This window comes from Myiozetetes cayanensis, unplaced genomic scaffold, assembly GCF_022539395.1.
Source record: "Myiozetetes cayanensis isolate MyiCay16 unplaced genomic scaffold, myiCay2020 scf9, whole genome shotgun sequence".
Lineage (NCBI taxonomy): Eukaryota > Metazoa > Chordata > Aves > Passeriformes > Tyrannidae > Myiozetetes > Myiozetetes cayanensis.
Window position 1 is genome coordinate 23,073,238 of NW_026088185.1, and position 25,869 is coordinate 23,099,106.

The window sequence follows — 25,869 nt, forward strand, 5'->3', positions numbered from 1 at the left end:
CAGGAGTTATCTCCCTTGGGGCTGTGACTCCAAACACCCCTTCCAGGGCAAGGCCACATGCATTCACAAGCCAAAGCCCCACAGCCCTTTAAGATAGAAAGATCTCCTTTATTAATGAACCCCAACAGTATTTCTTCAGATACAGGAGTTTTGAACTCAAATACTCAGAAGAAAACAAGTTAATATTGCATTATTCTCATAAGAAATACTGCAACTTATTTCTGGTAACATATTGCAAAGCGAAACAGCTTGAAAAGAAAAAAAATTAAAAAAGAAAAGAAATTAAGTCAATCAAACTGGAATTAAAGTTTTGTTTCTTGGAACGATCAAGTCCTCGCAAGCACAGCTCGTTTCTGCAGATTACTCCCCAAACTGTCGTACAGACCCCGATTGCTTGAATTCCTTATGAGCCCACAGAGGTGCAACATTAAAAGCTACGATTATCGGGTAGCAAGTGCCCCAACCGTCGTCCTCCACGGCAGCCTCAGTGACCCCAGCGTTAACGGGTTGTGAACGTCTTCCCCCTGGAAGGATGCAGAGAGAGGTCAGCACAGGCCCCAGGGTGGCTGTGGGGCTTGTGGTGGGGCACACGCTGCAGCTGAGCTTTCACAGCCAGGCAGGCACTGCTGGTTTGGAGCTCACAGGTGTTTGTGGCTGCAGAACCAGTGAGGGGCTATGGGGAGGGGCTGGCCTTTGCAGAGGGGACAACCCTCCTGCCTCAAAGCAGAATGCAAAGGGACATGCCAGGACACACATTAAAAAAGGACACCAATGGGCTCTGGGATGAGCAGAGGGTAAGGGATGTGAAGGAAGCATGTTCACACAACTGCTCTCCTCCCTCCACCCTGTGCTGCTTATTCACAAGAGGGAGCCAGCCAGCCTGGTGGCCTGGGAGTGCTCCTGGCCCCAACCATCAGCTGGCCAAGGGCAGCCTCAGGCTCCGAGCAGCTGCAGACACACCGGGCACAAGGATCTGATCCCATACCCACAAACCCCTAGGGAGAACCTGGCTCCTCTCCCCTCATGAGCTGGAGCTGCCCCCAGAGCTAGCCAGCCAGCTCTAATATAACAGGGGAAAAGCCCCACAAATGCCACCATGGGCTCAGAGGGGGGAACATGACATAATGGAGACACCTGGGCTCACAGGACCTGCTGGCACAGGGTTTTGCCACAGACCCAGCTCCTCAAGGGACATGCAAGGCAGTAAGCTGTGGGTCACCACCACAGCACCCCAGCCTGCCCTGGACTGTAGAATGCCAAGCCGAGAAGGGGCGAGCTTGTGGCTGGCAGAGAAGCCCGGAGCAGATTGCCACTCACGTGATTGTTTTCATTTCTTTCTTCTCTGCGTCTGGACGGGCACGGTTCAGCACCTTGAGGAAATCTGACGTTTTCGCCCTCATACGCGTGTGAATATAGGCCTGCGTTTCATTAGGGCAAAACAGGGACACGTCAGGATCCTGTCTTCATAGCTGAGATTTCAGGACATGTCAAAGCCAGGTCACTCTGAACAATTACCCTAATTTCTGTTCCCAGAGAGGAAATAAACCCGATCCAAAAGGAAAAAATCCTATTTTGCTGCTAGAATGGGAAGCAAATATGCACTGCCTGTGCCTAAGAGCAGGGAGAAGGTGACAGTGCATCACTTGCTACCCCTGCATGACTGGGGAGGGCAATGCCAGACCTGAGTGAGTTCTCAGGAGGCACCCCTGCCCCATGCTCCTCCCCTGCAGCACCCAGTCAGATGGGCTGAAGCCACCCCATGTCCCCCAGCCCTGGCCCTCATACCTTCGAGCACTTGATGTGATAGTGCAGATAGTCCCGGAATGTGTGGATCAGGTTTATGGTGTTGTCTCTGGCTGCAGCATTGGTGTGACGGGGGAACAGCACTGAAAGAAGAGGCCAACACAGACCATTAGTGCCTCCTGAGGCTACCCCAGGGCTTCAGGATCCTCCAGTGCTGGAAGCTTCAGGGAGTGCTGCTCTGAATGCCTGCCTTGCTCTCTACAAAGAGCCCTTTACTGTGACACATATCAAGATTAAGCAGCACTTGTGATTTTATATATAAGGCTTAGGAGCACTTTTCCACATCTCCTACAGCAGCCTGGACACAGCTGTGCAGCCTGTGGGATGCAGGCAAGGCCAAGTGCCCAGAGATGATGGCACTGTAGGAAACTGCATAACGCAGCATCGGTGCCTGGGAGACACAGTCGGAGGAGTGAACTGGGAGGCAGACCAGAGCAGCCAGGCTGCTCCAACAGTTTCAAGATCCAGTCTGCCATGGGGTCTTGAAATTGGTTGTGGATCTCTGCCTGGCAGCTTGTAATAGAGAGAGACTTGGATAAGTTGGTGGCTCCCTCTTTCCATAAGCTGGTGCTCTGCTAAGTGTCCCAAATCCAAGGGCTGAAAGAACTTTTTGTTTGGGTGATGATCTCACCTGAGACTGTCAGATCAGATAACTGGGAAATTGTGTCTCAACAAGCATGAAGTATGTGCCATTCCAGCCCTGCCATAGCTGACAGCTGCTCGGACCTCAGGGCATCACTCAAGGAGCACCCTCAAAGGGGGCAGTGCTAACTTCACCTTCTCCTGCAGTGTCTGTGCTCCATCTCTGAGCTGCAAACTACAGGAATGCTGGCCTGAGAGATCCTAAAGACACACCCAACCATTGTCCCCGACTTCCCTGGAAGAGACCTATCCCTTTGCACAGGGCAGGGTTTGGACTCCTCAGCACTGCTGCCCAGGGGGAAGTGATGGCTCTGCTGGTCACCACCTCTGCAGGCAGGAGAAAGTGGCTCATCAGTGTTTGGCCCATAGCAAAGAGGCAGAGCTGGAGAAGCAGAACTCACTCACTGCCCCACTACTGCTCTCCAATTACCCCTGCTGATCAAGTACTGCACTGGTGCCTGCAGCTGGACAACCTACAAATACACTTGCATAAAACCTTTCACATGAAACCTCCAGTTTCTACAATATCACAGCAAAGCAACCCTTCCCTTTGCTCCCAAGTACTGAACTTATTTTGTAGGCAGACACTGAACAGCTCACTGTCCACTTCTGTATCTTCTTGCCCACAGCAGAGCTGAAGTGACCTGATATAGAAAAGGGATGGTCCAAAGGGGGTGGACAATATAGAGTGCAACTCCAGAGTCCCTGCAGCCCCCAATGACCCACTTCAACACTCAGGGAAAGTGAATTCTTTTTTGTTTTTCATGCAGCAGCAGGAACCTCTCTCCTCCCGAGCACGCCCAGGCCTCAGAGCTGCCTGCTTACCAAAGGTGATGTAGCCAATATTGTCGCCCACGGCCGCGTCCGTGTCTTTCAGCTCCAAGGGCGGCTCCCTGTGGCTGAAGAGCACCTGTGGGGCTGTGTGACTGGCCCGGCGACCCTCCTTGAACTCCTGAGCAAGACAAAGTGAAGGTGAGTGCCACTGCAACCCTTCAGGAACGTGCTGGGAGAACAAATGGGGTTTCCTCACTCCTACAGGGCAGGGAGCAGAAGGTTGCCCAGCTTTCCATGAATGGACAGAGTTCATCAGGCCAAACACCTGGAAAACAACCTTTTTTCCCAGCAAAACCAGCCCCAAATGGATGGCTATCCTTGGTTTATACACAGGTCTAGTGCAGCCCCTCGGCTGGGTTGGCTTTCAGTGTCACACCCTTGCCATGGGTGTTTTGTGCAAGGAACACCTCAGTCTGAGCAAGCACATGAGACAGCACAGCTCCTGCTGGAAAATCAACACCATCAATGCTTCCAGTGAAAGCGGGCAGTGCCCATCACCCCAGAGGAACAGAAATTCTCAGGGAGGCTTGCAAGGTCTCCATCACACCAGCATAAAGGCTCTGCCATTTGAGAAACCATCTCACACCAGGAGCCTGCCCAAGTATCAAGAAGCACCTGCAGGGTTTGAAGCTTGTATGTGAAGCTTGCTCTTCTTAATACTTCTCTACACCTTGAAACAATACCTTCAGACAGGGAGATCCCTTCCCCCATAGAACCTCTGACAGCAGCACAACCCCCACTTCGCATGAAATGAACTGTCTGCATTTCAGGAATTGTAAGGACCACCCTTACGTGGGGCTGGGAATGTCCAGAAACCATTCTCCAGCCCCAAGGCAGGGCAGCCTTCCCTCTGAATCACTGACCTCCAGCCCAGCCTACACATTATCAGCCACCCTTGGCCTCTCCTCTGAGCACAGCTCCCCCTGGGAAGGGCAGGAGCATCCATGCCCCTTTTAGAGAACCGAGTACATCACTGGGGTTTCCCTAATGAAATGCTTAGCTTGCACTTCTGCCTGCTTGTGCCAGAGGGTGAAATGGTTCAAATGGCTTCACTGGATAGTTAATAGTCACATTTTCTCCATGAGAGCCCAGATGAGCAGCCACCATGCCTGGCTGCCTTATGCAAGAGCAATAGCTGGAGGGAAGGAGCCAGAGTGACTCAGAGTGGAAATTCTTGTGGCTGGGCAGAGGCAGGGTTTGCTGTTGTAAAAACCAAGAACTCGGGACATGGAGACTCCGCGACAGCCGCTGCCTTGAAGCCCTGCCATCTCCCCAGGAGCCTCACTAACCCCATTTTGTCCACATCATGCCTCCTTTACTGTTTTAAAAGCTGAATTCCAGGCTGAGGGATATGCTGGTGGGGAAAAACTCAAAGCCAGAGCAGATGCCCTGCCTGTAGCAAACGAACACAGTGAACAGAGCTGCAAAATAAGACTTCCATGACAAGAGACCCTGTTCTGATGACGCCCAACAGAGGTAAGCTGGTATCCACCAAACTGGGCCAGTAACTTGCTGTTCATGAGCCTGTCAGCAGCACTGAATAGGTGGGTTAAAGCTCTTCTATCACTGGAACACCCTGCAGGGTTCTGCTCCATGGCCATGCAGGAGGCTCCCTGGGAGGTTCAGCAGACATGAGTGAGGCGGGCCAGCAGCAGGGATGAACACACATACCATCACGCACTGAGCCTCCCCCAGCTGCATGCAGATGTTTTTATCTCCACAGGCTGCACGCAGACGCTAACAGACATGCAAAGTGTTTACTACAAGTCTCTCCATGCTTTCCAGCTAAACAGCAGTTGCAAAAGTTAGCTGAGTGCAGAAGTACTTGGCATTAAAACTGGTTCAAGCCTGCAAACACAGTATATTCATAGCTCTGAAAAACTCTCAGCCCCATCTCAGGCATAGCATGGCATTGTCTTTCCCTTCCTCTCTCTTTACAGGCTTCCCACCACACTCAGCTCCTCAGCTGGTGCTGGTAATCCCTACACCACAGCTAGCCACAATACAGGGCCTCAACGTGGGGACTGAAGTATTTACTGTGGTGTTTCTCATCTGTAACACATAATACATTTGATTGTCAAAATGAGCAAGACTATTAGTAATACAGATGACAATGCAAGAGCCAGGAAAATATACTACCTATGCCTATTAACATGTTCTTCCATCCCATTGCAGCATGGAGCCCTGCAAAGCATTTACGTGCATTAAACTACCTTTGTGCTCACTTCAGCCCAACTTCATCTGCTTATCTGGCAACGCTGCTTCAAGCAAGAAGGCACCTGAATCGAGGACCAGATCCTTTCCCCGTTAATTCAGTTTCCGTACCTGCATAAACACCTTGCCGATCACCACGTCATCGTCGTCCTTAAATACTGTGCTGAACACAACTGTGACACGGTCCTTTTTCGCCTCAACATACCTGCAGGTGGGTGAGAGAGGAGAACCCACATGTGAACAGGAGCTAAGAAGATCAACTGGATGAGGAAGCAACTGTATGACAAGGTCAAGAAGATAGAACAGCCATTCACAGGCCTGGCTGCTGAAAATTTCCCCTCCCGTGAGATGGTATTTGCAGGGAGCAAAACATTTCTGTTGGGAGTGGCCAGTTCCTCTCCTGCATGCAGCCACAAGTGCTGCTACTAACAGAGACTCTTGTGTAACATCCCAGCAGCCCGAGGCATGAGCATTACCCTTGCTGGATACTTGTGGAGCCTAGGACAAGCCCTTATTACCCTACCAAAGTACAGAGCAGTAGGATTTCCTGACTTTCCACCACAACCTACAGCTGTAAGCAGGAGCAGAGTCCTGACCACTGTCCGACTCCCATGCTGCTTGGTTTGAACACTTACATTGTCTCATCGTCCCTGTAGTGGATGACTGCTCTTTTTTCTCCTTCTTTGCCCTCTTCCTGGAATTTGAAATACTTCTCAAAGACTGAGGCAAAGCAGTTGCGCTTCAACATGCCGGCTTGGTGCACAATAGCATCCTTGTCTGCGGGAAGGTTCTCCAGGTCGTAGAGCAAAGAGACATTGTAACCTGGGAAGGGACAGCCACCAACCTTAATAATCCACGTAGGGCCTTAATGAAGGCAGAGACATTTTGTCTTTAAAGAGACACCTACAGTCCCACCTTTGCCTTAAATCATCCCAAAAGCCCCAGGGGTCAGTACTTCCCACTCTAAGCATGGCCAGAAGCCATTCCTGAACTCGGCACGTGGCCATGGCAACGCTCCTGGGGTTGCTTCCTGAGCTCCCAGACACACGTGCCGGCTGAACTGCTCCCAAGTTTTTTGCAGTGAGTAGGAAGAGATGTTGTCACAGGTAACCATGGTTTTCCTGTGTCTCACAAAGCTTCTTTGAGAAGAATAAAGACCCAAACCCTGAGGAACAGAGGCTTCCTGGAAGAGGGCTGCATAAAGAATTACAGCTTGTGCTGCAAGCTCCTTCAGCCCTGACTTACCTAAGCCACCTTTTAAATTGTCATTCCCTGTACAGAGAGCCCCAGACATCAAGCTCTTCAAGTGCAGCCTTCATATGAGCATTTCTGAGCATTACTTCAGTAATTTTGGAATTGCATTCACACACACACACACACACACACACAGAGTAAATGTTATTGCAGGGTTACCTGATTCAGGATTTACCAAGTAGCTTCCATAGACTTTCCTCAATACCTAGAAAAGAAATTAAACATTGAGAGCACAAGCTATCACGAGTTGTTTCTTCCTGCACAGCTGAAGCCATGTTTGGCCTTCATTTAGAAATATCAAATTACATCACCTGCCTCCCCTAGTCTAAGTGAATTTGGACAACTATTAAGTCACCAACTTTTAGTAGTATTGGCTGTTCCTGCTCTAGGGAGAGCTCCCTGAACTCCACTGACAGGGGGCACGGTACAGAACAGGACTCAAAACTGGAACTTTCTCAAGTTCTTGCTAGTCTTGAGCTTGCCTGGGGAAGAAACCCCCTTCCACATAGCAGAGCTTGACAGAGCAGATCTGAGGGCTACAGCCCTTCCTCCCCTTCAAAGGCAGACGCAAAGCGTGCCCAGCCCCTCTCCTCACGGGACGGCAAGTTCAGAGCAGGGGTCAGGTGCACCGTGGCCCGGTGACCACCCGCTCTGTCTCAGCAAATTGCACGGGACAGATGGGCATGGAGAGGAGAATGCCAGGCAGCTTGGATGCCTCCCAGAAGCAGAACCGCCTACGACACAGCAAAAACCTTTCTTCAGACATAATCGCTGCTGAATTTTACATCAATGGCAATTTTCAACTGAGCCATAGCTCTGTGTCAACGAGGGGGCCGGGAACAGGAGGTATTTCACAGGGAAGAACACAATAATGCTGTGGCAGAACTGGCCCTCCTGGGATGACACCCACCACCACGTGGAAAGGATGCACAGGCTCTCTGCATGCCAAAACCTCTTCTCAGCAGACAGCCTGCCTGCAGCAGCCCCAGAGATGCCCTTAGCAGGAACCCCACTCTGCATTCTTCACAGTGCGGTTTCACAAAGAACAGAGCAGAAACAACCTCCATCATCTCCAGGGAAGTACAGAAAGCAAGAGTTTGCTAACTGGAGATTTCAAAATGTAATTTCTATTCAGTCAGCACTTCCAAGGCGGAAGTGCTGCAAGTCCTGCAGAGATCCAGTTTACCTCTAAAAGTTTAGGAAGTTGCCTTCTACCACTACCACAATGGGTGCTGGTGCACAGTGGTGCCAGCCACTCGACCAGCACAGTGGTTCTCTTGGGATCACACGCTGCACTGATCCCCACTAAACATGCCGGGAGGGCTCCATCATTTGGGCTGCTTGACACTCCTGTCTGCCACCAGGTAATGCCTTCAGTAGCAGACAGTGTTGCTCCTAGAAAGCTCTGCATACAGGCACCAGGAAAGCGGGACACTCAGTCTTATCTGTTCTGACTTACGTAAGTCTTGCAGCCATTTGCAGGAACTCACTTCGGGTTCAAATCACCTGTTTCTCACAAGACTCACAATAAACCGAGGGAGCTTGTTTTCTTCCAAGAACAGCCACCCAGAGGCAAAAGCCTGTTGAAGAGCCTTGGGTGAAACTCATTTGCTACCATGTGGAGATTTGAAAACTGACTCGGAACTGAGTCACACTTCCTGCCTCGCCACCCAACCACAGCTCAGAGAGGCTCCTTCTTTCTACCATAAATGGCCCTCTGCAGCAACAGCCCATTCAACAGGAACTGAGCCTGCAATTCCTCACACCAGCAGCAGAAAGGGAACCTGTCTGCAAATCAAGGTCTGCACACACAGCAGGAGCCCAGCACTTGCTCTCAAGTGTGGTTAGAGTAGGAAGAGAAGCACATGGGACTCCAGACCTGTCTTGGTGCCTTCCTTCACTTGTGGGCTCAACACACCAGTCAGAGACCCTAACTTGGACTTGAAAAATTAGTGGTGCCTTTTGCCTTTCAGGCTGGAGGGTCATATAAGATGACTACTTATTCATGAGAGAGTGTGAAGACACTTGCCCTTGTCTTCCAGCAAAGTGGGACTCCTGGTTGGCACAGGGCTGCTCCTTTGATCAGCGTGAGATGGGAGCACAGATGCTTCTCTAAGGGTCAGATGTTGGATCCATCAACATTGCAAGGGCATCGCTAACGCAGTATTTGTAGGCATTAGGCCTGGAGATGCTTGCTTACCTCATCAGCACCGTGTTCCTGGAGTTCCTTGTAGAATTTCAGAGAAATACTGACCATCACTTTTGTCTTGTCACCATTGGGGTTTGAAATATGGTAAAGGACTCCATCAAAGTCTAAGAAGCAAGCAAGAAGAATGTGAGGGAACAGGAATCAGTTTCCATTTCTGAGGAAGGTTTTCCCTACACATTCTAGGAACTGCATAAAGTAACACCATTCCTCTTGCTCCAGCCCTCACACGTACATCAAGAGAGAAACCCGCAATTAAGGAAAGTGGCAATGTCATGTAGGGAGATCTGTTATCATTCACAGGGCTGAAACGGTTTTGACACCTGTCCATCACAGAAAGCTTTAGTCTAGTGTCATTTAGCATCCCTGGCAAATCCGCTTGTGGTCAACGCACGAGGATACAAACACGCAGAGACGGGAGCCTTCTGGATGGCCAGCACAGAAAGTGACTGACATGCCCACCAGGCCAGAGCTGCAGCCTGGAGGAGAAAACATCTCTGACAGCAAAGGCAGCTCAGCCACTGCCTGCTGTGACAGCTTCCACTTCACTGCAGAACGGGCAGGGAGGGCAGGAGGCAGGGAAAGGCAACCCTCCAGCTAGCCAGCAAACTCCACTTCCCCACGGAGCTCTACAGCTTACACAGGCTCTTGATAACAGAAGCAAAAAAAATCAAGTTGCTGAATGAGCACTTGAACTTCCTTGGCATTTCTCCTCCTGGAGAGCAAAATTCAGGTGATGAATTCATTTTGCCTGTTATCCTGAGCCAACTTCCTATCAACCCAAACCAGATGGTGCTAAAGACCTCATAACAGGGCACCAAGGGCAGGACTGGAGAACAGGCGAGGTAAAAGAGAAAAGGGACACATCAAACAAAGCTCTGCCACCACTGAACTCATTGCTTTGGGGAAGTCCCAGGGAAGGCAGACAGACTGAGAAAATAGTGGGGCAGCCAACAAAGCCCCAGCTCTGGGGTTACTGCAGTGTCCACACCATCTGCACCTGCCCAGCAGTGTGGGCTGAGATTGGGCAAACCAGGTGCAGCTGTGGGTGGACTGTTTGAGCCAGTCCTTTGTTCAGAGAAGTCAAGAGAGCTGCAGAGCTTACCTGCAAATGTTACTTCTACTGCCTCTGGTTTATTTCTAAAAAGCAAAGAAAACAAAGGAGATGAGAACTCAAACAGCAGCCTCCAAGCTGTGAAGGAAAGAGGATTAATTTCCAATGTCTTATTTCTCACAAGCAGCTCTTCCTGAAAACCCTCCTATCTCCTACTGTTCCACTAGTACATAACCTTAAACAAGAGGTCTTGGATTTCTTCTCATTCCTATAAGCATGAGTTTTACCCTAGATGACATAAAATAGACCTTGAAGCTGGCACAGGTTGTTATTATTTGTAGTTTATTAATAGATTTCAACATCACAGATTTCCAGTTAGAACTAAGAAGGCTGCTCGTCACTAAGAAGTTTGTTTTCACAAGCGCGCTTTCTGTACAGATCAGCCACGACATAGGTCTGGGGTTAGAAGTTCTTTTGTAAGGCGCTGCAATACCAGTTCATGGAAGGGGCTGAGTAATCCTTTCTGACACAGTATCCCCTTTCCCAACACCACCATCTCTGCAAATGCATTGATATAACACACTTGTAGAGAAGACCCCTTTTCCAAGTCCAGGGCTAGGAGCAAGTCATAGAAGGAAACTTTCCAGGTGTGAGTTTCATTCTGCCCCCCTTCCAAAACACCCCAACACTTTGTCAACAACCTCTGCAGGAAAAACAGTAGCTCTGGATTTGCTCTAACACTTCCCTGAGTGGTCTCAGAGATCCCTGAGCAGTAACAAGGCCCCTCACAAGCCAAAGGTACACCACATCTTACACTGTGACTATGAAGATTAAACTACATCTTAACAAACCCTATTTCCAGGTTGTCCATGATCTGTAGAAGAGCAGGACCCCATGAAAGATGTAACTGTTTCCAGAAAGTAATTTTTTGAGACTGGCACTACATAATGGCTTTCACAGCTCTGAGGGGACTGGTATTAATAGGTCACTCTCCAGCAGGGAACAATGCAAAAGTATCTCTGCTGCTGAGAGCAGGGGTGGAAAATGAGAATAGGGGAAAAATGCCAGTCTGATACTGTTGTTTCACACGATATCTCCAGTTATCTTTCAAAAGTGGTGATAATTAGCAGAGTACAGGCTAATGCTGCTGCTAACATTAATCTAGTCTCTAACAGTTCATTCATACCTGTCTGAACCAACACAGTGAAATAACTCCTCAAACCAAAGCCTGTGGTCTCAGCTATGTTCCTGCTGCTGCCCAGAGACAAGCTTCAACCTTTTTGCTGAAACTTGTTCTGTCCACGCACTTGTATGCTGCTGGGTACTGGCTACACCTCAGTACATACACTGAGAAAGGGGGGGAAAGTGATGATTCATTATCTGCTTTCCCATACCATATTCTGTAAGGATTTAAATTATTTTGTCTCAGCAGAAAGCACTGTTCTTTCATCAGCTTTTCTGCAGTCAGCCTTGTTCCTGGAAGGCAGAAATTACCACAGTGTGCTAAAACTCAAGTTGGGCAATACAAGGGAGACTAAGGCACTGAACATCACTGATCACAGACCATGCACCAGGTCAACATTTTACTCTAGTGGAAAGGGAGGAATTAACTCCTAGACAGAGCTCCTAAGCAGAAATGATGGGGTGTTGCTACTTCATGAAAGTGATTAGCTGTGAAAGGTAACAGCTCTTTTTTGTCTGAAGGCTGGGGAGCCTCTGCCTTTTGTGCCACACCCCTGAAGATAAAAACCACACACTAGAATGAAGCAGTGCGAGTGCACCCAAAGCAGGTCCTTTAGTTTAAGAAATGTGCCAGCTACCTGTAACCTCTCTTGCTTTCATCTCCACTTCCCAGCTGGGCCTGAGACAGGCTCAGCGGGCATCCCTGGCTGCATATTTAGCTCGGGCTCTTAGAAAGGGGAGCAATTCCCAAAGCTGCATCCAAGCCACTTCTGCTCACTGAGGACCGCTCAGAGCAGAGATGAAAGAAAATCCCACTGATCCCACTTGGTCAGTTGATGCAGACGTGTTCTTCTTTTAGAACACCACACTTAGACGTGGGAATCAGCCTGGATGGCAGTATAAATTTTTATAAAAAAAGAAACCTATGTAGGAAGCTTTAAAGATAGCACAGCCAGGCACATGAGAGCTAGGAATATTAAAGAGGACACATCCTTAAACCTCTGTTCCATCTTCTCAGAGTTACAGCTTTCAAAACCCATTCCCCATGCACATGGAGCTGACACCTCCTGGAGCGCCGGCTCCCAGCAGCCCGCCGAACACAGGAACGCCCTCCGAGAAATGCAGGGAAGCGGCTGACAGCCAGCGCACTGGAGTGTTTTTGCCGAGGAAGGGCAATTCCCTATTTGCCCGCCTAGTACCCCGGGGGATGGTAGGAAGATCACTGATAATATTATTGAAGAAGCCGAGGAGACCACGTACCCAGAGCCGGCTGATGGCTCTGCATGAGAGCCTTTGTTCTGCACACAAAAGCTCACCGCTATACACGCCCGCTTTTGGGCCTGTCATCCCGCAAGCATCTTCTCTTAGAGAAGATTTTAACGATGATTTCCCAAGTGGGTCAGTTCTGGTACTTGGGGATGGTGAGGAGGGGAGATATTTTAGGGAAAAGCAGGTAACTGGGCAGAACTTCGGGTGCTGAATATTCAACTGTTTCCCGGCACAGCCTCAGTGAAGCGAGGGCTCACGTGAGAGGAATACAGAGCTCCTCGCAGCCACGCTGGCACAGTCACCTACAACACGGTGAGTCTTCTGCCTCGCTGGGCACACATCTAAGTAACCCAGGCCTGGCCTGGCCCAGGGGAGGACAGGGAGGGGCATTAGAAGCCTGGCTGGGAGCAAAGTGAGCTCTCTTAGCCTTTCACAGTTCAAGAGCTTTACAATCACAAAGTTTAAAGTGCTTCTATTTATTTCTCTGGTTCACCTCACCATAACTACCCTGGCTACTTAAAACGCTTCTATACAACAGAAAAAACCACCCCTTCTGCTACCTGAATTGTTGTTACCCCAACAAGAAGTCCCCAGGCAGCAGAGAGAGGAGCTCTCCAGAGTCTGTACTTTCTGTATGAGTGACAGTGCTGCAGGTCTCACGCACAGGATCACTTCCCCTCGACCTTTCACCAACCCCATCTTCCGCCAACAGAAATAGCAGTGGAGATGTGCTGAACACTCTGTGGAGGCACAGCGTGTCCTCTCCGTGTTCAGCCCTCCCTGCTCTGGCGAAAGCTCAGTGAAGAGGGTGCACAGCACGCCTTGGACTGCGCCTCCACCACTGCAGGGTGGGTACCTGTTACCGTCAGGTTACTGGCGTGACCCCAGAGCTCTGCCTGGTCCAGTGTGCTCTGGCATCCCATGCCTCTATGACGAGACTCCCCACACTCATGGTGGGAATTGGCAGTTTAGCAGCTTGGTGCAGAGTGAATCTAAATCCCAGCCATCTGTAAGTCCCAGTCAGACTGTAAATCCTAACCAGGTAGCCAGGAGTTCAGTATTTGGGGTTCACTTCTACCTCTGATTCAAGTCTCTGAGAAACAGAGTAAGCCTAGCCAGGTTCAGAGGAATTCAGACGGAACAGCCCATCCACTCCTGGGGCAGAAAGCTGCCATGACCCCTGCAAGCTCCTTACCCATCAACGCTACGTGAACCAGAGCCTCCCCAGTGATCTTCCATGTTTGCTACCCTCTGCCCCAAATGGACAATAAAACCAGCTCATAGTGGGAATAACTTAATGGCTTCTTTCTGCACTAAACACTGAATCCAGACCAGACCTTTCTGCAAACCCCTGCCTGAACTCCAACACTAAAATGGCAGCTGTTCCCAGCAGCAGCAGCGGTCTGTTTTCTGATAACACTTATCAGGTTTGAAGTCAAATCCACACCAAATCCCATCTACCCTGTGCTTGTAACAATAACAGACCCTGACAGGTTTTATGTCTTCTTGCCTTCATTCCTCCTATTCATCTCCAAATGGCTTCTATACCCTGTCTATCTAATACAGAACCAGCTCCAAATCAGATTTTCCACCCCGGCAGAACATCCATGTAGAGTCACAGTGCCTGTGGAGCAATGCCAGTGAGCACTTAAGAGCAAAGTAAATCTTTTTTCTGACAGCATTTCCTCTATTTTGACTCTGACAACTTCCAAACTTCCTTGTTTTATTCTCAGGCCACAGAGACACTTAGCCATTTGTTACAATAAATTTAAGACCAACAAAGACTTATGATTATACAGAGCCTTCATCTTCTGTATTAAAAAGACCTAACTGCAAACTTGGCTGACAACTGTACTGAAGCATTTCCACATCACAATTAAGGCCTGTACCAAATAATGGAGAATGGCAATTATTTTAAAAGCTGCAGGCATGCAGATACTCTAATCTCTTGCCCCAGAGGAGGCAGGGGGCGGGGAAGGAAAAGGGGTATTTCAAAACTGAAAGCTTCAAGCAGAGCTTTCAGATCACTGGAGCCAACACACAGTTTGGATAAAGTGAGCCAGATTCAGTGACAGACTGTAGGCTCTTGCTACAGAAAGGTCACCCCAATAAAAAAAATTATGAGCAATGTCTAAAATTATCTGAACAGTGCCTCCACTCCTGAGCCCTGCTCAGCTAACAAAAGCTTCCCTACGTAAGCTGCAGGAGCATATGTAATCAAAGAGCTCCCATAGCTTTGGCAGCACACCCACCACGAACTTGAGCAGCAGGCACTGAGCGGTGTACGGCACCCCCACACGTGCCAGCTCTCCCCTCTCAGTTAGGTGACCCCCTTGTGCCCAAGCTTTTCCCTTGATATGTGCCCAACAGTCTGGAGGAAGCTGGCTGGTAGGAAGGCAGTGGGATTCACAGCAGATAAAGCATAAGGTGGTCCTGCAGCACGCAGGCACAAGAAAGTCCCCTTCCAGCCAGGTATTGTCCTGTGCATCTTTGTTCCAGTTGTGGGCAGGTAGTCCACAGTGTCCCATTGGAGTGATACAGAGCTGTGACAGATCTCTGGGGAAGAGCCTCATTTTGCACACACTATTCACCGTGTTTCTTCAGTATAGTGATAGATATCTACTCTTCCCTGGTGTCAAGCACTGGTGGCTGCAGCAAGAACCACTCTCTGAGGATAAAACAGTGCAGGCCCCTCTTAGGAACCCAAGATGAAAACTGAAGTTGGGGCTGTGACAGAACCACCTGTGAAAGCATAACACTTTGCAGACCTGGCTTCTCTCCTGTTCACCGTGCTGTTGCTTGAAAGCAGAGCACTGCCTAGTTCCAGCCAGAGGTGGTTCACTATCCACCATTAACGCAGTCACCTTCCCTAGCGGCTGAAGCAGGATGTGTTGTGTCTCAGGAGCTATGCTCAAACACCTACAGCACCCTCAGTCAATGTGGACAGCCAGGGTATACAAGTGCTGCCCATACCAGCTGAACCTAAGGATGCTTTTGCCAGCAGCATCACCTGAGCACACCTCAGAGTCAGGGAGGTTGAGTTTCAGCAGGTGAGGTTGTGCAGGGGTAGATGTGCAGTTCCAGGCTGGGCTTGTGAGAACACTGAGCCAGCACCTGCCACTGATGCTGAAGGAGGGAGACCTGATCCTTGCTCTGTGGCTGCACCACGGCAAGCAGCCATCACACAATGAACGGGATGAGGAAACTCATCCAGGCTAAAAATACCGAGTTTTGCCTGTTTAATTTTAACCTAGGTCACTTCCCCAATCCTGTTTCCCTTGAAGCCACAAAAATGCCTCTGTCAGCAAGAAGGAGGGGGTAGCACAAGAACAATCTGTGGTTTTGATGGGGCTGCTGAGGATTCCTTAAGCACCAGAGCCTCATATGGCCCCAGCCACTCCTGCAGGGAGTTTCTTAGTGGTCCCCTGCAGGACTCAAAGCTCCTCTACCCTCCCAGCACAACCAACAGCCTCCAGATGCTCCTTGGTCTCCCCACCGTGACCTCACTTTGCTTGTCACATCACAAACACCAAGTTCACACTGCCTGGTTTCACTCAGGGCTCAGCCTCGCTATCTGAAAGGCTCAGCTCCACAGCCCACGAGCACCAAGTGACCGCAGGCGGGAAATACCATCAAGCAGGAAGGTGCAGCTTCAGCCCAGCTCACAGGAACTGCTCTGCACCAGGGAACTTCAAGCTTCAGCTGATTTCCTATGCAGCTAATAGTCATGAAACCCTGCAGATTTGTACCTACTAATGGCTGTAAAGAAACCAACAATTTGATTTGAGATTCTCTTCCCTCCACCCCCAACCCAGGAAAAGGCACGCTGTTCTCCAGCTATGCAAATTTGTTTTCTTTTGCACAGTGGGTAAAAAATAAGTAATGGTTTGACACTGATGATTAATTTACCAAAAATTTAGGGGAAGCTATGTATGGCTGGAAAACCAAACCCTGAGAACAAAGACCTGTGCCACACTTTCACTGGGATCAGTTAAATTAGAGCAGGACAAAACTGGTTAGCAAATCTGTTTTGCGAGGTTGTTCCTCCCTGGGTGTTAAACAGAACAAGTATTCACCAGACACAGAAGACAATAACCAAAATGTTTTACACTTACAGTGTTTGTGGGGGTTTTTCCTGTCTGTGTGGTTAGCAAAGGGAAGCAATGATAGCAAACAGAATCTTCCAACTGGTAGAGCTCATCCCCTCACATCACATTTCTATCAGAAATGGGAAAACCCACCTGTGCCTCCAGCTTCTAGGCATCTTCCCAAGTACAAATGAATTGGTGAAAAGCTTATGGAACAGTTTATTCTCTTGACGCCTACAAAAGCTCATGAGCCACACTCATTTCAACACACTTGTTTCCAAGTACTGACCAGGTATTCCCAAACTGCATCAGTTTAGTGCTTGAAAGCTTCAGCAGCAAATTCCTAACTCAAGTTATTTCAACAGATTCTGGTAGGTTTAGACCTTTGTTTTAAAACGTGGTTGGTTTAAGAGAATGGATTTAAACCAAGAAATTACAGTATTAAATAAAGGAAAAAACCCAAAAGATGCATTGAAGTCCATAATCTGTCACCACCTTTATCTAAATGGTGGCTGTCCAAGGAGATGAGATTTCCATGAGATTTGCCCACAAAACCAAACTAAATTTGAAATTATCCCATTTACAGGCGGATGCTGCCAAGCACCAAGGACCTGGTCAAGGGAGGACTCTCAGAGGTGTGTTAGGCCCTGCCTCAAGTTCTGCTTTCTATTCAAAGTCCTGCCAAGGCACCTTCCACACTGGGAACTCCAGGGACAGCTAATGGATCTCCACGCAGAGCAGACTGGAACATGTAATATACAACAATAGTGTTATGGCAGTAATTAGCTCCAAGTTCTAGACGTAACCTAGTTCTATGACATAGTGAAGTGCAGAGTGTCTCCCACCTGACAGTCCAGGAAAGCTCTGAAGGGACCTGCCATACCACGGCCACAATGCAGCCATGGGAAGCAGAAGGGAATGACATAGCCCATGTCACAGGGCAAGTTTCTGGCAAAGGATTTGGAAACAAACTCTGCCCTGTCCCACTCCCAGGCTGGTGCTCAAGCCACCAGGCACACCTGGCTCTGGGACAACCACTGTGGACAAATCCCTGCATTGCATCTGCCATGCTCCTGGATTAGAGCAAACAATGCAAACACAGCTCTGCCCCAGTGCCCTGACTCACTCCTCCCAGTCACTGAATCCTTCAAGGCTCGACCTTGCCCTGACTGTTCTGTCTTCTTCCTCAAGACACACCTTGGAACAACCATCACCAAAATAGTGAAGTACACAAAATCCCTTCCTGCCTTCAGGCTGAGCACCACAGGAATGACCCCAGAGCTATGGTCATAAGGAAAAGAAATTGCATAACACCCATTCCTTAGAAAAGAGAGAGAAAAAAAAGCACCTCACTGCACTGCACTTGCCTGGACAGAAGGACCCCAAGCACAAGCACAGAAGAAAATGCAGAAGTAAATAACTTCCTCACCTCCAGCAGCACACTCATGACACAAAACTTATCTAGAAATGACATCTAAAGAACACAGTATGCCATAGATGACTAAGAGGCAGAAGCAGAGCACCATCAGCTGCGCTATGGATCGATCCAGGAACAATTGGTACGTCAGGAAAAGCGTGCCAACGCACAAGTGAGGTGGCTTTGCTGCATAGCAAAATGGAAACTTTGGAGTCTGAAGGCTGGTTCAGAGTGAGCAACGCTCACACGGTGTCAGGGTTTTGAGGTGCATTTAAACCTGCAAACTGCCCCCTCTACATTCACACCAACAGAGGGACACACAAACATTCCTCTCTCTCCAGCAGGAAGAGTACCTCGGCATGGACTTGTGATGGACAAGCTGTTCTGACACACACTATTAAACTCAGTACATGCTGTACTTTCTAATGGATGCAGCTGCAATGCCACAGTGGACACCTGGGAGCTCTCTCTTCCCAGTCTGGTGCCTGTGCTCCAGGGAAACCTGTTACATTAAATGATCAGGCTCAAGAAGAGTCAAAATCTGGGAGCAGCTCGGCTGTCAGCAGCCCGTGAGACTGTTTTATGAAAAAAACACCAAAACAAAAAAAACACAACCTGAGCAACAAGTCAGCTGAGAGTGGAGGGAAAGCAGAGGAAGTGGCGTCTGTCAGTGTTTGGCACACAAAAGGCTGAGAGCTTCAAAAAATCGCTGGTGGAAAAGGTGACACAGAGAAAGGCACCTGTCTGGGGGGTCCTTTCCCAGAGCAGCCTGAGCCGTGCTCTGTGAGGCGCCAGGGCAAGCTCCACCCCAGAGATAACACCAAGGCGCTTTGCCTCTCAAGGCTTTGTCTCTGTACAGAGGTGTCTCGGCCAGCACACAGAACAGCGAGCCCACGGGCAGCTTGGTGGCAGATTCATATTCGTATTCGTATGCAGGGACTTCCTTCCAAGCTAAGCTGTGCCCTCGCAGGGATCTTTACAGCCCTGGTGCAACATCTGAAGTAAAAAATCACCAGCTCTCCAGGGACTAAACTGTCCCAGCAGAAACACAGGTGCAAACCAGACCCCCCACCCACGCCTAAGGCCAGGACACCCACCAGGCAGGCATCAGGGGCCGTGGCTGACCGGGGGCCTGCATCCCTCCCCCTCGAGGAAGCAAAGAGGGAGAAAGCCGGAATGTGCTCCCCACCCCCAAGGCAAAAGGCCGAGGCCGCGACTCGGCACACAGGCTTCCTGTTCCTCGGTTCCCCCCACACATTCTGCACCCGCGCGGGCACCACACCGACGAAGCCTGCACTACCCAATGCAAGCATCCCTACAAACCCACCTTCCTCCCTTCCCAAGCTCCTCCTTGTCCAGGCCCTGTCTCCTCCAGCTCTGCCTCCTCAGCCCACCTCAATACTGAGATGTCCAGCACCCTCCCCACATCCCTCCTGCGCGCCCGGAGCTCCCCACTGCCCTATCAACCACGCCACCCAGCCCCAGCCTCCCCTCTGCCCATCCCCGCCGCCCCCAGCTCAGCCTCCCCACCCCGACCACCCTCCTCCCGCACCCCGCACGCCCCCACCCCGTGCCCGCTCTGCCCTGCCCGCTCCCGGCTAGCTCAGCGCCCGCCGGCCCGGTGCCACCCCGTTACACTCCGGTCCCCCATCCTGCCCCGACACCGTGCCCCCCTCCCCCGGCACGCCCCGACGGGCTCTACCCCGTGCCCGGGCGGCGGGCACAGCCCCGGCCCCTCCCTCAGCCCGCCAGCTCCGTCCCCGCCCCGCCCCGGCGCTCCCCGCCCCTACCCGGCGGCCGCGCCGTCGAACTTGAGCGTGAGGGTCTCCTCGATGATGCGGTTGTTGACCTCGAGCAGGATCATGTCGGTGCCGGGGGCGCTCTGGGGGAGCCGAGCCCGCTGCGCGCACCGGGGACCCGCCCGACCCTGCGCCGCCGCTTCCGCTCTCGCGCGCGCGCGTCACGTCCGGCCCGGCGCCGTCCAGCGCGCGCGCAGGCCCCGCCCCGCCCCCGCCCAGCACATGACGTCATACAGACCACGCCCACCGGGCCGGAGGGAAAACGGGGTCCGGCGGGGAGACCCCGGGTGTGGGGGACACGGGGGCGCTCTCGTGGCGTGGGAATCACCCCCAGCTGGGCTATGGGGCGCGCCTGGGGCGTGGGACAGGGGTCAGCAAAAGTGTCCCGCCCGCCTGTGGGATGCTGCTCGTGTATGGAGGTCCCCGAAAGTGTGGGGCGCCCTTGGGGTTATAGGGACACTCCAGGGAGCAGTGGGTGTGCCCTAGAGTATGGGGTTCTGCATAAGATAGGGTGCGCCGGGGATACGGGTATGCTCACGGAGGAAAGGGGTGTCTTTGTGAAATGGGTGATTTTGGGTCTGCACGGCCCCAGAAATGTGTGAGGTGACCCCAGAGAGCGGTGACACCCCAGGGGACTGTGAGGGGGCTCTGGAGCTGGGGGTTGTCCAAAATAGGGTGGGTGTCCCCAGGGAATAGGAGTGTTGGGTGTGTAGTGACACCCAAGGGATATGATGGAGCTCTACAACTCTACTGGTGTCCCCAGGGAAGAAAGGTCACCCAAAAGTAGGGAGTACCCCTACAGCTGACAAGCACAGAAAGCTGTGAGGATGGGGGTGCTCCAAGGGTTTGTTCCCAGAGGAATGTGGTTGCCTGGTGGGTGCTCTTGGATGCAGGTTTCACCTAAAGGCAATAGGGGTACTAAGAGGAGTGAGCTAGAGGGTTCCCTAAGTCTGTGGGGCTGGCACAGAGGCACAGCTCTGTCTGATGGCATGGTTCAACTTGACTCAGCTTGGCATGGCACAGCTAGGGTGGGATGGAAATGGGACTCTACTCTGGGAGGGTCCCCCACAGCAATCCCCAACAGGGGGCAAGCCAGCCCTGCAGTTCACCTGTGCACCCCCTAAAATACTGGTGCCACCCTTGCTCTATCCATGGGGAAACTGACTCACAGAGCTCGGCGCTGCCATCACCCACTGGCCACGGCCTTGGAGAGCTTCCAGTCTTCTGGGCGGACTGCAGCACCCAGGGATGTCTTGGAGGGGAGCCCTGCACTGACTGAGGGCCTGGGGACAAGGTGGAAACCCCCAGGAGGCATCACTGCAGGAGCGACAATGCACCCCCGGGTGCACTGCCAGTACGGGCTGGCCTGGGACACCCTGGGACAGGAGGGTGATGGGTCTGCAGGCTCCCCTTAGCCTGGGAAAGGCATCCTGGGGGGACCGGGGAAGGGTCCCTTGGGCTGCCACTTCCCCTTCATGCTGGGAGAAGGTTTTGCAATCTCGCTTCCTCCCCAGGCAGCATAAAGAGGGCAGCGGAAGGAAGGGGCACTGGCTGGTGGCACTGCACGGGTGCAGGTGAGGGACCCTCCAGCTGGCGGGACCCCCGGGCCGGGTGCTGCGCCACATCCCACCACACTTTTTTCTGGAGCCCTTTGGGGGTCACATCTGGATTTGAACCAGTGCCTGTGTGCTTCCCTGTGAGAAAAAGCTTGGGATCAGAAGAGCCCAGATTTGAGGGGACAGCGACAGCAGCGAGTAGTGAGTCCCTGGGGTTCTCCACTGGAGGTCGGGGCTTTCCTTGGGCTTTGACAGCCCCCCAGCATCTGTCTGAGCCCCTTCACGTGTGGAGCAGGCTGGGGGCTGGGGTGGGCTGCTCCAGCTGCCCAAGGAGCTGCCTGGTGCGAGGGGAGAGGGAGGTGAGAGGTGGGGGCACCCAGGGCTGTGCTGAGGGCTCGTCTGGGGTGCAAACCCTCCATAGGTCCCAGGGACATCAGCCTTGGGTGCTGTGGGGGGAAAGTGCCTGCTCCCATTTCCTTGCACAGCGATGAGCCAGGAGGGTGCATCCTCATGGTATGTCCCTCCTTCCTCCCTGCTGGGACCCCCAGGGCCACCCCAGTGTCCCCCAGCCCTTCCAGGGTCAGGAGGGGAAGTTGTGTGCTGCTTGCTCCCCCAGTTGGGCCAGCTGTGGGATAGCCATGAGTGGGGGAATACCCAGTTCCGGAGGAACCACTAGGATTTTGGAGTGCGGAGGAAGAAAGAAGCATCCAGAAACAGACAGAGGGGAAGCACTGGTGTCTGGCTCTGCCGCATGCCTGTGGAAGCCTCACTCAGGAGGACCTTCCATTGACACTGGCAGCATTCCTGGCTGTGGTCCCTTGGCATGCTGGGAGATCAGCATCCCAGCATCACCATCCTGGGATCACTACCTCAGGACTATCATCCTGGGAAAACTGCAGGAGAGGGGACAGCAGAGCCAGGGAGGGATTTTCCTGGGCAGTAGGCACCAGCCCAGCTGCAGCAGGGAGTTCCTGTCAGGCAAAAGGGGAAAGTTGGTCCCAGGGAGGGTTTGGGTTCAAACAGAGCCAGTCTGGGGCCAGAAATCTCCCAGCACTGCAGGGATCCAGCACCTCCAGACAGTCCTGGCCTCTCCAAGCCCTAGAGGGGCTTGAGGGCTCAGAAGTGGGCCAGAGGGGTGAAAATGAAGTGAAACCAGAGTCCATATCCATACTGGGAGAAGGCTGAAAGCCAGCGGTCTCTGTGGAGGTAGTAACAGAGCAAGGTCATTGTCTCCTACACGTGAGGGAACAGGAAGAGTGACTGTCACCTGTGATTTCCCCATTGAGGCCGAGCATGGGGAACATGGGGATGCCTGGCAGAGCCCAGCTGAGCAACAGGAAGACCAGAAATGTGAAATATTTCCAAAGCCTCCTGCAAAGTGTGTCACGTCTTTCCGTCCGGGGCTTGAAACCACTCACAGAGGAACAGGACTGGGGGTGGGGGGGAAGAAGTGCATGAAACCACCTTCAGATGTTCTTCAGTGCTACCTGCCTGGGCACCATGACCACAACCTGGCTGAGGGGGTAGGAGAGGCAGCTGCAGTAGTGATGCTCAAGGGGGTGGAGAGGCTGGTGGGATCCAAGGGTACTTGAAGAACTTCGGAGGTTCCCATTGGGCTCTGAGATGCCCAGAGAGCTCAGAAGGCTTTTGAAGGACCCACACAAACCAGGGGACCCCATGATTGATGGAGGAGCCAGGTATCTCCTGGAGGGATGTGATGCTACATTGATGGGGGAGGCCCCCAACCTGAGAAGAGTTGGTCAGTCTATGGGGGAACCCTTTCTTCCACAGGAGTTAGGGAAGGGACAGGATTGGGGTGAAGAGGAAGAAACCAAGGGGTGCAGGGACATATGAGGGACAGTGTCCACCTGCAGCACTGCCCGTTACTTAGCACAGTGTGAATACAGTGGAGTGACGCAGGAGTGCTGCCCAGTGCTTGGAGGGGACCTGGGCAGCAATGTAGATGCCAGGGGACCCAGAAATGCTGTCACGTATGGCCCACACCACTCTGCTGGTCCACACCACTCTGCCACCCCACACTCATGCCGTTTTGTGCTCCACAGGAAAAATGGAGTCCTTGTCCTTCAACGGGGATTTCTCCAGCTTATTCTCCCTCTACAACTACACCTATGACTACAGCACAGCCCTGCCCGACACCGCTATCTCCTCTGCCCCGTGCCGGCCCGATAGCTCCGTCCTCAACAAGTACCTAGTGGTGGTGATCTACTGCCTCGTCTTCATCCTCAGTGTAGTGGGGAATGGGCTGGTGGTGCTGGTGGTGACCTCCAGCCACACCAGCCGCTCTGTCACCGACATCTACCTGCTCAACCTGGCCGTGGCAGACTTGCTCTTTGCTTTCACCCTGCCCCTCTGGGCCACCTACCGAGCCCACGAGTGGGTCTTTGGCACCGTGATGTGCAAAGCCATCTCCGTGCTGCAGGAAGCCAACTTCTACAGTGGCATCCTGCTGCTGGCGTGCATCAGCGTGGACCGCTACCTGGCCATTGTCTACGCCACCCGGGCTGCCACTGAGAAGAGGCACTGGGTGAAGTTTGTCTGCTTGGGCATCTGGGTCTTCTCTGTGCTGCTCTCCCTGCCTGTGCTGCTCTTCCGTGAGGCTTTCACCTCACCCAGCAATGGCACCGTGTGCTACGAGCGCATTGGTGGCGAGGACACGGCCAAGTGGCGGGTGGTGCTGCGGGTGCTGCCGCAGACCTTCGGCTTTGCCTTGCCCCTCCTGGTGATGCTCTTCTGCTATGGCGTCACCATCCACACCCTCCTGCAGACCAAGAATGCTCAGAAGCAGCGGGCCATGAAGGTCATCTTTGCCGTGGTGCTTGTCTTCCTCATCTGCTGGCTGCCCTACAATATCACACTGGTGAGTGACACCCTCATGAGGACACGGGCTATCACCGAGACCTGCGAGAGGAGGAACCGCATCGACACAGCCCTCTCTGTCACGCAGGTCCTGGGCTTTGCCCACAGCTGCATCAACCCCATCATCTACGCCTTCATTGGTCAGAAGTTTCGCAACAGCTTCCTTAAGATCCTAGCACAGCGTGGGCTGATCAGCAAGGATGCTGTTGCCCGTTACGGCCGTGCCTCCTATGCCTCCACCTCTGGCAACACATCCACCACCCTTTGAGCCCTTCTGGTACCCAGTCCTTGTGGCTCCCTGCAGGTCCCAGCACCCCACACACCTCAGCATCCTTATTGAGCCCCATGGAATGTGGGTAGTGATACTATGGGGATGGGCAGGGCCACCACTGGATGCTGGACCCCAGCTGCAAGGGGACTTGGGTGGCAAGGTGGTAGGATCCCATTGCCAGAGGAGTGATGCCAAGTGCTGCCCACCCTTCTCTCTCTTTGGGATGAAGCCTGTGACTCTAGGGATTTTGAGAGCCTACTGTAGTGTTTGTGGCCATCGGCCATACAGCAATAAAGGAGTTAGTGGGTTGGTCACCCATGTCTGGCTCCTCTTTGCCACGGGAAAGGAGACAGCAGGACAAGGCCAGGGCTCATCTCCAGGGACAGTGCCAAAATGGTGGTGCCAGCTGAACCTTTTGGAGTGTGGGTAACTCTGCTTTCAGGACAGGGAAGGGCTGTTGCCCTAGAGGCTATTGCAGAGGATTTGGCATCCTGTACATCCACAGAAGGGACCCAGGTTTCTCTCCTTACAGCCACCCAGCCAGGTCCTAGCACTTCCCTTGTACAGAGGTCTCCATGTGGAGTCTGTCCCACCTGGGGACAAAGCCATTCCTTTCCCAACCCCAGTCCAAGCTCCAGTGGAGCAAGTTGCTGAAAGATCCCTAAGCAGCCCCTCACTGACACCAAGCCAGCATTGTGACTCTTACCTGAAGGGTGCCAGCACCCCAGGCACCCCCTTCTCCCCCCGACACCACGGTGTCAGGATATTGTTGTGCAATGGGCTGGGAACCTGTCCCTTACACAAACGGGATGTTTCTGCCCTGGCTTGGGCAACTGTGGCTGATACTTGACTGGGGTAGAGGAACTGAAGAGGGGGCTGTGACCCTGCTGGGGACTCTCCTGCCACCCCATGTGCCAGGCATTGGCATGCCTGCCCCAGCACTCTTAAGCACCTCTGCACAGGGGTCCCACACTGCTCCTCCATTACCCTCGATCCAGGTTCCTGGGGGTCCTTAACCATGGGGGCATCAATGGCTGTCACCCATGTGCTGGCTCATGGGTGAGTACAGGGGTCCCCCAGCACCCAAAAGGGAGCCCTAGGGACTTGAGGCTGAGCAGGGTCAGTGGGATTGCTGAGCCCATCACCTTTGCATCTGAAAAACCTCTTGCCCAAGTGGTTCCTCGCAGTGTGGTAGGAAGCCAGAGCTGTTGGCCAAGAGCTGTCTTCCCTCCCTGCTGTGGGACAGAGTAGGCAGTGGCTCAGCCTGGTTGCAGCCAGGACACCCCTTTTGGGGACAGTTTCCCCCAGCAGGACTTGAACACCCCCATGCCAGCATTCCCCCACCCCACACCCAGCCTGGGTGTCAATCTGGCAAGGACTGACAGATGACATGAGAGCTGCAG

General features: G+C 52.4%; 2 protein-coding genes across 2 annotated transcripts; one reads left to right on the forward strand and one right to left on the reverse strand.

The window, feature by feature from the left end:
- Window positions 1-87: 87 nt before the first annotated feature.
- On the reverse strand, window positions 88-19,939 carry ARPC2 (actin related protein 2/3 complex subunit 2). The gene is made up of 10 exons (XM_050339275.1): window positions 19,754-19,939; window positions 10,059-10,093; window positions 8,948-9,060; window positions 6,907-6,952; window positions 6,129-6,315; window positions 5,605-5,698; window positions 3,271-3,397; window positions 1,786-1,886; window positions 1,318-1,418; window positions 88-524 (listed from the first exon to the last, which is right to left on the reverse strand). The coding sequence occupies exons 1-10, from the start codon at window positions 19,825-19,827 to the stop codon at window positions 500-502; spliced, it is 903 nt and encodes a 300-aa protein (XP_050195232.1). The 5' UTR covers window positions 19,828-19,939; the 3' UTR covers window positions 88-499.
- A 1,407-nt stretch (window positions 19,940-21,346) lies between these two features.
- On the forward strand, window positions 21,347-24,756 carry LOC126652735 (C-X-C chemokine receptor type 2-like). Its single transcript, XM_050339825.1, has 2 exons — window positions 21,347-21,519; window positions 23,382-24,756. The coding sequence occupies exon 2, from the start codon at window positions 23,387-23,389 to the stop codon at window positions 24,461-24,463; it is 1,077 nt and encodes a 358-aa protein (XP_050195782.1). The 5' UTR covers window positions 21,347-21,519; window positions 23,382-23,386; the 3' UTR covers window positions 24,464-24,756.
- Window positions 24,757-25,869: the final 1,113 nt, after the last annotated feature.